The 13,725-nt window shown below is 39.9% G+C and overlaps 1 protein-coding gene across 12 annotated transcripts in view; it reads left to right on the top strand.

Annotated features, from left to right (window-relative positions):
* nav3 (neuron navigator 3) overlaps positions 1–13,725 on the top strand; it is a 435,160-nt gene that overhangs the window by 281,253 nt on the left and 140,182 nt on the right. For all 12 annotated transcript variants that reach the window (XM_036210349.1, XM_036210350.1, XM_036210351.1 and 9 more), the window contains 2 exons: positions 2,593–2,710; positions 7,818–7,870. In XM_036210349.1, coding sequence (XP_036066242.1) covers positions 2,593–2,710; positions 7,818–7,870 — 171 coding nt within the window. The remainder of the gene's footprint in view (positions 1–2,592; positions 2,711–7,817; positions 7,871–13,725) is intronic.

The following is a 13,725-nucleotide window of genomic DNA, read 5'->3' as shown; positions in this document are numbered from 1 at the left end:
GAAAGTTTTTTGCCATTAGCAGAGTTTCTTTAAGACTATGATAACCTATCCCAAAATACCACAACTTGACAACCTAAATTCAAGTTTTTCATCAAATTTGGCAGGTGGCCTCACATTCGTCATCGGGAGGTGACTGTGGATCACTGAGTGGAGGTAGTTCTGACTGGACGATATGCAAATGTCTCTGGACGGCAGCCGCCAGGAAGTCTGGGGGTAGATAAAAAGGAGGCAATTCTGCATACCTGAAAGCCGCCTGACTGCCATCTGAGTGCTGCCTGACTGCCGTCTGACTGCCACCTGACAGCCGCCTGACTGTCATCTGAGTGCCGGCTGACTGCCACCTGACCGCCGCCTCACTGCCTTCTGTCTGCCATCTGACTGCTGCCTAATTGCCACCTGACTGCCGCCTGACTGCTGCCTGACTGCCATCTGACTGCTGCCTGACTGCCATCTGACAGCCACTTGACTGCCACCTGACTGCTGCCTGACTGCCATCTAAATGCTGCCTGACTGCCACCTGACTGCCGCCTGACTGCCATCTGACTGCCACCTGACTACCACCTGACTGCCATCTGAGTGCTGCCTGACTGCCATCTGACTGCCATCTGACAGCCACCTGATAGTCGCCTGACTGTCATCTGAGTGCCGCCTGAGTGCCGCCTGACTGCCACCTGACCGCCGCCTCACTGCCTTCTGTCTGCCATCTGACTACTGCCTAATTGCCACCTGACTGCCATCTGACTGCTGCCTGACTGCCATCTGACTGCTGCCTGACTGCCATCTGACTGCTGCCTGACTGCTGCCTGACCAACAACTGACTGCCGCCTGACTGCCGCCTGACTACCACCGGACTGCCACCTGAAGGCTATCTTTCAGCTATCTGACTCCAGCCTAATGGCCGCTTGACTGCCATCTGACTGCCAACTATCTGACTGTCACCTGACAGCCGCCGTCTTAAAATCTTGAAGATTATGCCAATGCCTCTCTATTGCATGGTGGGAGTTGTGCTTGTGACCGTAGAATAAATAAGTAAAAAAATCTTCCAATCATAAAAATGATCTTACAAAGAATTCTGTTTAGACATGTTTTCTCAAACTAAGATTATTTTCCTTTTGTAAAACTTTCTTGATAAAATTATTTTTCTCGCAAGACAGAAAATAACACAGTTTTTCTTGAAACAGGAGTATTTGTAGTTTCTGAAGATTCCGTTTTTGGCAGCTTGGACAGTTTTCAGTTAAGGCAGCAATAGGAGACGATCCTCGATGTAAACCAGGCTCAGCTAGAACCAGTCTGTCAGTCTGAATGCAAACCTCACTGTTGTCTGTCATGTCTGTCTCCATGCTACTTTACCACTCTGTCCACTCTATTCTAGACTTCTTTTGCTCCTTACTGTACTTTTCCACCAACATCCTGGAGCAAACATCCTTACTTTCTACAGCTACTCCTGACTTATTTTCATCCTCTGTTGTCAAACACAGACTTCCTTTTCTTGAAGTTTTTAGAGTCCATGTTGGTGCTTGTGGGATTGAGGCAAAAAAGTTTTTTTTTTCTCTCTCTTTCCTCAAGCTTTCATTGAAGTATTTTCAATTAATTAAGAGAGACTGTGTGATTGAAAGTTGCCGGTAACTTTACATGACAGAGCATTCCACTTTTAGGAACAGAAGGATGTGTGATGTGAAGGCTGCTGCGTGAGGTTTACGATGGGAAAAGAACAATTATTTTACCATGAGAATCGCTTCACTTTTATGAGGGAATTCCTCTGGGAATGTCGACCGCTAGTCTTCAGAACACCAAACTGAACAAACAATAACACTGCTGATGATTTCTGTGAATGATGCTCATGGATGCGGTGAAACATGGTGGTCCCATCAGCGTTGGGTGGACTCTGGTCCCTGAAAACAAAGAAATTGGAAGAAAAACTTGCAGCAGATGTGGGAGTTTCATCTCCATCTTCTCAAATGGGCAATTTATGGCAAAAAAAAATCTCATATTTTTTAGTTGAGGATTTACAGGAATCAAAATGTATTCCCCTTTTGGCCCTCTGTTTCTGAAGGAATCTTTGACATTCATGCTGCTGCACAGGCATGTGTGACTGTTTAATCCAGAACAACAAAGACGCAGAAGCAGTCGGGGGTCTTTATGAGCGGCTGACAGATTTTTTCTTCATTTTCAGTAATTCTGATAAAACCATGTTTCAGGAGCTGCTTCTTTTCTGCCTGTCAGTGGACATTTGTTCTGACCAGCATGGAGGGTAGAAACCATTCCCACTTTCTGGCCTAGTTAAAATAAGATCTGGATTAGTGACGGGAAAACATGGATGAGCCTGTTTTCTTGGACGGAATTCGAGGGTTCAAGCATCTTAAGGGAAAACACGAGGCACATCCTCCATCTAAATATCTGGTCCTGAAGGCTGGCAGATCATAGGAACATGGAATGCTAAAAGAGTCTTTTCCAAAAGGACATCATCCCTCCTTCAACTTTGTATTAGCTTCTTTGTCTCTCATTTTGTGCTGCTGTGTCTGAAGATAAAGAGCAATACACACCGGTGATCCTGTCTGCCACTTTTTCTCATCATCTGTTTTTCGATTGCAGATATACACAGACTGGGCCAACCACTACCTGGCCAAGTCTGGCTGCCCGCGTCTCATCAAGGACCTGAGCCAGGACGTGACTGATGGAGTCCTGCTGGCACAGATCATCCAGATCATAGGTACACGTTCACACATCTGTTCTATTTGATTTGCTCGTTCATTCTTCCATCCATCTGTTGCTGCTGTCACAGTCCCATAATGGGACGTGTCTTTAGGGAGGCGCTTTGGGCTTTGGGTAGTGACTAGGGGAAGAGCTCAGCCAAAGAGAGGCCAGTTGACCAGGCAGGGAGCAGCCCCCGGGGAAGACCCCGCTGCAGGGACTATGTCTCTCTGCTGGCCTTAGGGGCTCCTCCAGCAGAACTGGAGGAAGTTCCTGTAGAGATGGAAGTCTGGGTATCTCTGCTTAGACACAGGAAATCAATCACTTTACAGTTCAATATGAAGGTTTGATTTTCAGTTTAGTAATTATTTTCTTATTGGCGACATAAAAATGACTAAAGACAAAATCTATCTGAGCAGATGCATTGAAGGGATGATGAGCAGGTTAAATCTGCCGCATGTGTTTAAAAGCTGATGCTGCAGCAGAACACATCTCTGACTAACAACCAGCAGTGCAGCAGCGGCAGCAGCAGCAGCTCCCCTGACAGCTCACACTCCTCGCCGCTTTGTTTGTTTGTGTCTCCTCCTCGTTTTCACTTTTCTTAATCTTATTTTTTTTTTCAAGCTTTTTCAAATTCTTCAGGTCTCTTGGGATTCTGTCTGTAAGAACACCCTAATGTGATTGTGTCTTTGAGTATCAGTTGGAGGGCTGTGATCCTGTTTGTCTTGGTTATCTTCACTGATAGCCTTTAGATTTGCTGCAGCTTTCTCCCCGTCCTCTCAGAAAGGTGTTCTGCACACGAGTGCATCTCTGCTTGAATGTTCGGATGTAAATCGGCCTTCTCGCTCGCAGGCAGCAGATAAAATGCAGCTCTTTGAACATTTGCATTCATTCCTGACCCAACAGCTGCTGCTGGAAATGTGATCCAAAGACGTTTTAGCACAGCTTTAGCTCTGATTGGAAGTTTGTTCTGTAAAAGCCAACATTTTTTTTAGGAAAATGACTTTAGTAATATTTTTTAACCTGAATAAAAGACATTGTGATCATTTTTTCCATTTTACGCAACTCTAAGTACAACACATACTAACACACACCTTTAAAAGAGAATAAAAATCCTGTAAATGATTATTGAAACCCTTTCAAAACATTTCTTTGCCAGGTACAAATAGAACAAATAATAAAAGTGTGGATCAGACCTGCTGAGGAAGTCTCATCTCTGCAAATGATTCTACCAGTTTAGCCACAGAGACATAAAACTCCATATTTACTGATCAGCAGACCGAGGTGAGGCTAACTGCTCAGAGGAGGCTCATCAAGCTAAACGAAGCTGAGTAACCGAGGCAGAGCAGCTGAGGCTTCACGACTGCTCCTGTTTCTGAGAGTTTCTGTTGATCAGATTCATGCATGCACATTTATGAATGAATAAATATCTCCCCATGGCAGAGGCAGGGGAGAAGGAGGATAAGAGGGGGGCTTTTATTAGAGTCTTTTTAGTATTAGTTTAGCACATTTGTTTGCCTTTTTATTTGAAGAGTAAGCAATAGTTAAAGCGATAATAATTTAACCCTTGTGCTCTCTTATGGGGTCCAGATGACCCAAGTCTTACATTGATGTGTTATTCGTCCCATGACAAATCTAGATGAAGGTGGACAGGATTTAATGTCCGACGGACACCATTGAAAATACAAAAAAATCATTGAAAAATAAAATTCAGCGTGCTGTTCTGTGGGGTCCAGATGACCCCACTTTTAATGTAAACATGACTAGGATAGCACAACGGCTAATGATGCTCAAGGAGGAGTTTGAAGGTGAGCTTTTTGGAAATTCAACCACTTCCCCTTCTATGGGAAATTCCATTAAACGTTAGCATCAAGCTAGCGGACTTTAGCTTTATGTGTTAAATTGATTTATATATTTATTAATCAATTATTGATCTTTTAAGCCTAAATCAATTCAAATTGATTAATCAATTTTATTAGACCATTCCTAATATTTCACAAATTACAAAATAGAAAGTATCTTGACTAAAACAACAAATATCCAAGGAGTTGTTGACACATAACTGTAAATGATTTTTTTATAGGAAATTGCTTCAGTGGTCATTTTATTAAAAACGCAGCTATTGGTGATTCTGAATTTGCTACCATGGCTTAATCATGCTTCTGGTGTGACCGTACTGCTGCCATAGATGATTAGATGCCACGTTAGAAGAAGGTCTACACTCACAACTTTCCCAAACAACCAAAGTCTGATGCTTTTCTGCCCCACTGACGGACTCATGAATGACTGAAGACTTTTCCTGCTTTAGCAAAAGCCGTCACAGACAGACATGACTGATAGAGTCTGCTGTCATTTCCTCTATTATCTCTCTGTCAATGTTTATTTGACTTTATGGCCAAAGCTGATAAACTTCAGAGGCAGGAGAATTTTGTCTTCGCCAAAAACGTCAGATGAAGCTTGTTTTGTATCGTAAAAGATTCCTTTGTTGTAATATCATCACACACTAACACACACGCACACTCTCGTCTATGAAAAACACCACTAACTCTTTTAACCAAATGACATTTCCTCTAGATTAATTCAGTTTATTCATTAAAACAATCCAAGAAAAACACCAAGCCCAGCACGACTAATACTATTTACAATAATGTCATTGGCTTGGTTATTAAAGCTAACAGACGTCAGTCTGATGAATCCAAATGGTCTTAACTGTAACATGACTAGCATGGGGCAGCAGGTTCCAATGTCTGGAAAGGTCTTAAATTTAATTTGACTAAAATAAGGCTTTAAATAGCATTAAATTGTCTCCAGTTCTGGTGAATAGGTCTCACATTTTTTTCTCGATACGACCGTCTGTCGTAATGACGTTACAACAGAGCTCATTAGCTCATGGTTGTTGGAGTGGGAAAACGGGAAAGTGTGAATCAGTGGATAAATGGGTTCAAAATATGGATTACTTGTCATGGTGGTTAGAAGTGGTTAGTAGAAATCCTTCTGAAGCAAACCGTACGATTTAACCTAAAAACAACAAATCTCATGTATAAATAAATAAACTTTTCGTTGTACCTGCAGTCTTAAATAGGATCTTGAAGCCCACTTCAGTGAAAATGGTGTTATTGACATGTTTTTATAGCATTTACAATCTTTATACAGCAGGAGTGTCAAACTCAATCGCACAAGGAGCCAAAATCTAAAACACATCTTAGGTCGGGGGCTGAACAGGATAAACATTTAGTGAACACACTAAAAGTACATTTTTAAAAAATTTAAAACAGTAACTTCTTAACATAATTATGAACCAGATATATAGCATTGCATGTGATACTGCTAGTGTGAATGCTGTAAGCTGAATTTAAAATCACTAATAGCGGAAAACGCTAAAGCTGATGGACAGCTAAAATGTTAGCTAAAGTCCTAATTAGCCTAAAAAAAACAAAGGTTAGCCAAAACAGCTAACATGTAGCTGAAACTCCAAAACAGCCAAAAAAATATCATATTTCTAACTTGTATAATATTGATAAAATATATTTTTATGGACAGTAAAACATTGAAAGTTATTTAAGGTTTAAGTTGATTTATTGTGAAATAATATTCCTGCCTTTTTATTATTCATAATTCTGTAAAAAAGTCACGGTTTTATAGTTTTATTGGAATCCTGTTAGCTTTTTGGACTGTTTTGGCATTTACTATGATTTTTCAGGCTTTTTTGGAGATTAGCTAATATTTCAGCTACATGCTAGCTGTTTTGGCTAATTTAGGCTTTTCTTTTTTAAGCTATTTGGACTGTTTTGGAGTTAAGCTAATAATTACAAGATAGCCATTTTGGCAAATTTAGACTTTTTTTCAGTATTTTAAGACAATTTTTTTTGTTTCAAACAAAAACACAAAATGAAAATTAAAATAAGAATTTAAAATACAAATATAAGAATTAAAAAAATACAAATTTACCGGTAAAGCAAACAATGTGCCTGAAAAGGAGCGAGTAGAAGAAAAATTCCCACCCCTTTTTACAACACTTCTTGTTACGTTATCTCTTTACAGTTTTTTTTTTTTTTTTAAGTTTTTACAGTTATATATTTTGAGGTTTAGCTATTTTTTCAGCTATCTGTTAGCTATTTTGGCTAACCTATTTTTTGTTTGTTTGTTTTTTTAGACTAATTTGGTATTTCGCTAATATTTTAGCTAGCTATCAGCTTTAGCATTTTCAGCTAGTAGCTTCAGTGATTTCAGCTATAATCTTAAGCATTTTTAGTTATCAATTTCAGCACCTTCAACTATCATCACTCCCATCTTCAGCTTACAGCATTCACACTAGCATTATTGCAGATACTACTACTGTATATATCTAGTTCATAATTATGTTAAAGTTTTAAATTTAAAATGTAGTTTTAGAGTTAATTAATTAATGTTTACCCTATTCGACCCGTCCTTAACTTGTTTGATTTGATTTGATTGCATCAGAACATTCTGTCTGAGGATGTGAGAGTTTTGTCCTCTGTGGAGGTTTTTAAGAAAAAAAAACCATAAAAATCCTCTTTTATAGCTGTCAAGTAGTTTGATTTTATTAATGTTATCAATATCTATTTTTGATTGTATTTGAGAGATGTTTTTGCATTTTATTTCTTTATTTAATTTGTATTGATTGCTATTTTTAACTACGTATTTGGCTATTATTTCAATCACTATGGTACTTTTTTTAGCAGAAAAAGTTCCATATAAATATAGTTGAGTTTGAATCAAACCAAGAGAGAAAAAGAGCACTCTTCCACTGATTTGTCTTCATTTGAATGTCGTCTTCATCCCTCTGCCCCCCTCCTCTTCATCACCTTCCTGGTGTCCCACACTAACCCGAGCGCTGCTTCCTCACAGCTCTTCCTCCCTCTGTGCTGCTCTGGAACGTTCCCCTTCCTGCTCGGCTGGCAGACGGCCTGTCAGTGTCTGCGCTGGCAGCTGACAGATTCTGCAGCTTTGGTTCTCATGCAGACCCCCCCTCTCTCACTGTTACTCCACACTCCCCCGTATGCTGCGTTAGTCTGGATCTGTGCGCGTACACTCACCGGTCTTTGGATGTTGGGATGTCAGGGCGCTCAGTGGGATCTCATGTCTGCACCTCCTGTCTCACACAGCCAACGAGAAGGTGGAGGATATCAATGGCAGCCCCAGGAGCCAGACGCAAATGGTGAGTGTCTCTCAGACTTCTTTCTACCCGTTTTGTGGATTTGTCCCGTCTGAACTGAATGAAGGAAGATGAGACGGGATTCTCCCATCACTGGAAAGTCCTCATCTCTGCAGATTAACAAACTTGTGAGGGACTCTCATATCAGTAACCAAGGAAATCTGTTCCTCAGGATGAGATTAGGATTACAACTATCAGGAAGAGAATGGTTCTGATGTCTGATTCTGGGATCACAGCAGTTTGGAATTTAAACATGTTAGGATTAGTTTGACAACAGTTCTGTCTGTAATCTTGATTTTCTTTTTTAATTAAAAGTCTCAAATTAAGATCTAGATCTTTATTCCAAAAAATAGATTTTCCTTTCAAGAACATTTTCATGAATACATCATTTTGACATTAGAGACTATTTAGTTTTTTTTTGTTTTCAGCATTTGTGCTTTCATATAAAAGAAAACTTATTTCTGAATTCAAAAGATTATAAAATGTATGTTTTATTTTCAGAAATGTGAATTTAAAAACATTCAGACTTTTGTGGGGAAAAGCAAAAAATATCAGTATTTAGACTTAATTCAATAAACTTTTCTCCTTAGATTTTTGAGCAGAAATGTGAAATTAAAAGTCTAATTTTAAATTATACAATAACAACATTTTATTTATCAGTATTATCAAAATTTACGTCAGATTTTCAGAGTAAAAGTCTAAAATCTGTTATGATTTTTTATTGTACTGAAAATGAAAAAAGTAATATTTTCTTCATCCTTGTTGAAATTTAGAAAAATCATGTACAGCAGGGATCCCCAAGCTATGGGTCCGACCCAGAACTCCAAACACTATGACATCATTTTATTTTTTTCTCAATCAGAACAATCAAGAATTATTATTTCACCATTCTGCAGTCTGAACTATGATGGAGAGGATAGACTATTGGTTTCACTGGTTGAAAATGTTTTAGTATTAGTTTTTTAAGATTAAAGGCATGAATTATTTAAAATGTGTTGTTTTCTGGAAATCCATAACTGTTTACATTTAGGTTGTGGTTGTTACAGTTTTTCTGTTAGCCTACAAACCGACCCCGCCCCCCATCAGAGAAGAATGAGAAGAGATTTATGTGGCCCTCACAAGAAAAAGTTTGGGGACCCCTGATGTGCATGGATGTCCAAATGCTTTTAAGGTCACTGGTATCGTTTACTATCAAGACGTCTTCAATGATCGACTTTAGAATATCCTCAAATGCAGGGCCGGCCCTGGGCACAGGCGACCTAGGCAACCGCCTATGGATGCCATTTACAGGAGGGGCACCAAATTGTAGTCATGTTTTTTTTCTTTTAATAAATTAACACAACAATCATTTCATGTTAAAATGTAAAAAAGTGCTAATTAAAACCATGAATAAAATAACTTAAGATTTTGACATAATCAATAATTTTGTCTGATGCAGCCTCTGTTGAAGCTAGGTGGTGGTAGTGGGTTATCTGTTAGTGCTTCTTTAAAATTTTAAGGATGAAAAAGTAGCTTTAAGGTCAAAAAAGAAAGGAAAAAATTGACTCAAAGAAGAGATTTGTCTGATTTATTTACATTCAATTACTTGGAAATTCACCTCCCAACCATTTTGGTTGAAAATAAATTGCCCTCTGGGACCAATAAAGTTTTCTGAATCTGAATCTGAATTACTCTTGTTTTTTGTTGGAAAAGAAGAATTTAACTAGGTTTTTTTTCTCTTTTCCTCTTTTTAAACCTTTAACAATGAAAATATTTAATTCTTTAAAACTTAAACACTGGAGATGCCTGTTAAAACGTGTAACATACTGAGAATGACATAATAAATGTTAGTACGATGGTACAGCTGCCTTCCATTGTAGAGTTTGGGGGTTCACATCTTGGCGAGGGAGACGTATTATTTTGCACCAAAAAAAAGTGATTAATATTTAATTCTTGAGAATTCAAATTAAATCAATATTATATATATATATATATATATATATATATCCTGGGAAGCTACAGTGTTTCTTTTCAGTGTGCTGTTATATTTGTGTGGGTGTGTGTGGTGGGGGGCAGAAATCACGTTTCGCCTAGGGCGTCATGCTCCTCACATGTGACAGAAAATGACACCAAGATCCATCTTTTTGGCCTCACATCTCTTGCTGTTGTTGAGAGGCTCAGTCATGTTGTTGAGTCCCAGCTCTGAGTCTAGTGGACGTCCTGTTTCCACCTTTGGTTGGGTGATGTTATACAACAGTATAACGACGGTAAGAGGTGTTACGACAGAGGGAACAAGATGACACTCATCTAATCAGATTAAGTGTTGATCCACAAACATTTTCCCAACAACCATTAACCCCGGTGACTCCAGGAGGTAAAGCTGTTCTGCTGTTACCGCATGGTAGATTCTGGAGAAAAGGCCACAAAAATGCGAAGCGTTTCTTTTGGGATTTTTTTTTACAGCGTTTTGAATCAGCAGTGTTGGTTGGCGGGTGGCAGAGCTACGCCGGCACTGACGTTCTTCCCTCTTTAATAACACATCGCCGTCACCGGGAGATAATTAGGCCTCACTTTTACTGGCGTTGACGAAGTGTTTATTCTTTGTTGGTTTGGCATCTGGCCTCCCACTCTTAAGATTGACTAAAGCTGCAAAAACAACATCTCACACAAAGTACTTTCTAGTTTAAATATCTTACTACACTTGATATTAGACCAAACTCGTGCCATCTTTGGTATCCACTTTTTGTGAAAAAGCAATCTAAATTGAAAAATAACAAGAATAAAGTCCTAAAAATTGATTGTTAATTTATCTATTTTGAAAGTGGCGATGATATAGGTGAGATAATTCACATTGAAGTGTGCATTATCAGAAATTAACCCACTTCACGAAAGCAACTGTCTTCTGCAGTTCAGGTTTCCACAACATGCATTAATTTCTGATAATGCACACTTCGTCGAGGATTATCGCTTACATATTTTTGGAGGGAAAATGAGTAAATATACCCACTTTAATGCCTAAAACGTTTTATTTTTGTGCGATAAAGCTTATTTTAAGATAAATATAAACCTAAATATGAATGTTTAGAGCTAGTTTCCACATTTCATTTTGCCTATAAAATTAGTACATCGCCATTTTAAGAATTCTTACCAAGATAAATCCTACAAGCTCTATCGGCAGTTCTTTTTTTTTTTTTTAAACAAAGTAATAATATCTTGTATTCTATCCTTTTTAACTTGTTTCGAAAAAGACACGTTTTCAGTGTAAAGCTGCTCTGCTCTGACTGTGGGAGAGCATTCGCTCAGAATCCTTTCCGCAAATGAAGGCCCGCCTCTCATTGGTGGAATGCCTCCGACTATATTTTACGACTTGTTTCACACGTTCAGTTCTCAGCTGTTTCATTTTCTTCCTCCATGGTGACTGCAGGCAGCTGTAGGCAATCGTGTTTTCTATTTGAAAACAAAAAAAAAGTAATAGGAAAAGGTTAGTTTAGTTCAAAAACCCATTTATTTCTCCTGTCACCTAAAAGGGTTGAAGTCTTCAAACTCTGGAGTTGCTGCAGATGTCGGATGATGCAGCAGCTTCCTCTATGTGTCTGTGTGTAGTTCTTGTAGGCTTCGTGTTGTTCTCTGGTTGATCCACCACCTGCTCCGAGCACAGAGGGTCCGACCAGCTCAGGATGGAGTTTGAGGAAGCACAGTTACTTGCAGCGTGAGAGGAGGAAACATCTGACATGCTGTCGTAAAACGCTGCCACAAAGATGTGTGTGTGCTGTCTGCTGTGTGTGCTCGTTAAACAGTCAGTTTTAGTGTTTTCTGTGCTGTTTGCATCAGGAAATGCTGGTCAGATGCAGAAGTCACATCTGTTCCACTGTAATACTCCACCACCTACACACACGGAGGTGTTGAGTTCATTCCCTAATACACGTGTGTCAAAGTCAAGGCCCGGGGGCCGGATCCGGTGTAGGTACCACATGTTCTCGGCCTGCAAGATCGGCTCGGGGGCTTGCGACTAGTGATGACGTCACACTACGGTAACTTAGACAAACGACGTAGCTATTTTGCAGCGTTTTTCTGTACTGAAACTGATGTTTATAATAAAGTTTATTACAAAAAAGAAAGAAAAAAGCTAGCATGCTATTCCCGAGCACCAACTTTAGCATAAACTTCACGTTTCCAGCTTGATTTCTCTATTTTAAAATAAAGATCACTATCCTGTGATGATTCACCTCGATTGAATTATTTTGTGGTCAAGGTTTTTCGCGGTTGGTTGCAAATATTGCGCCCCTTTTTGTGATTCTTTGGGTACATGTTCGGACTTCCTCGGTTCTTCACTCGGGAAGAGTCCATGCTTCGTTATAGCGGAAGTGAGTCATTCCATGTGTCATGTGATGGTGGTCTAATTGTCCGGACCAATCGCAATCTTACACGTCATCAAGCCACACCCCCCGAGCAGGCCGAGCACAGGTGGTACCTACACCGGCCCTCCGTGTAATTCTATCCGGCCCTCCAGATAACTTTATTTTATTGTTATTAATGTCCCGATGTTATCTGGCGCTCATTTTTAACTTGAAACTTAAGGTTTTGTTTTGGATTTTGTCCCCTTGTTTGACAGATAGATGGTTTGATCCTTGCAGACGTGTGGTTACTCTGACTCTATCCTAACAAAGTTTTTGGGGCAACAGCTTCTTCTTCTTGTGTTTTTGCTCCTACAAACGCCAGGGTCTGTGGACTCTGAAACTCTCCCGTCATCCTCAACCGAGCCCTTAGAGGCGGATTGTGGTGCCAGAGGGCATCACAGCATCAGCAGCTGCCAGCGGAAGCGTCCGCTGCTGTGGATCTTCTGTCCTGGAGTCTGTGAGTCTGTGACTGCTGCTCAGTGCGCTCGGTGGACGGCAGCCAAGACAGCAGCTGCTGGAAGCCGAGGAGCTGAAACCAGCGCGCCATTAGCATCTGCAGGCTTCTCAAATAATCAACAGAGATAATGCGCTCCCTTTCTGCAAATTCCCGTCCCAAATGTGGGAGTGACGGCTGACGGAGCCGTGTCTTTCATCGTCACCTGAAACCACAGGAAACTCTGTTCAATCACTGCTCTGAACTCTCGTGTCTGTAAGGTCTTTGTTTATTCCTGTTCTACGCAATGGAGGAAACAAAACAGCCCTTCGAGATTACTCATCACTAAGAGTCAAAGGTTAAAGCTAAACAACAGCGTCACAACATTCATCCAAACATTTACAGAAGCCGTCCATCACAGGGCCACAGAAACAACCACACACTCACATTCACTCTTGATTGACGTTTAGAGTCACCAGTAAATGCCATGGTAACAACTACCCTTATGGGTGGATAATACTGGCAAAAAATGGTCAGACCGGTACGGGCATGCAGATGGTCCGTACAAAATACGTAGGTTGTTGATGAACCCAGAGAGTGACCATTTTTCTTGCACATTTTTTCCTACGGGTATGCTGCGGGCGACAGGTCATAGTGAAGAGTTAAGGGTAGATAGGGGTGAAATAGGTCAGAAGCAGGCGTGTCGTAAGAATTTTTCCTTTTTTGGCTAATTTGTTATCAACGGGGGGTTTTAGGCTAATTTAGTGATTAGCTTCTATTTTAGCAACAGGCTAACATTTTTGAATCATTGAATTTACTGTGGAATTTTAGGCTATTTTGGAGTTTAGTTAGTATTTAGGTAACGAGCTAGCTTTTTTTGCTAATTTGACGTCTGCTATGATTTTTTGGAATAAATTGGAGTTTCACTCATATTTAAGCCACACACTACTTATTTTTGCAAAATTGGCATGTATTATACATTTTTCACCAATTTTACTACAACGTTTTCAGAAATTAAGTTCAACTTCTGTGCTCTTTCGAACTTTTTC

The sequence above is a fragment of the Oryzias melastigma genome, linkage group LG23, assembly GCF_002922805.2.
Source record: "Oryzias melastigma strain HK-1 linkage group LG23, ASM292280v2, whole genome shotgun sequence".
NCBI classification, from domain to species: domain Eukaryota; kingdom Metazoa; phylum Chordata; class Actinopteri; order Beloniformes; family Adrianichthyidae; genus Oryzias; species Oryzias melastigma.
The sequence above is the reverse complement of the archived record's forward strand: the minus strand, read 5'-3'. Positions and strand labels throughout refer to the sequence as shown.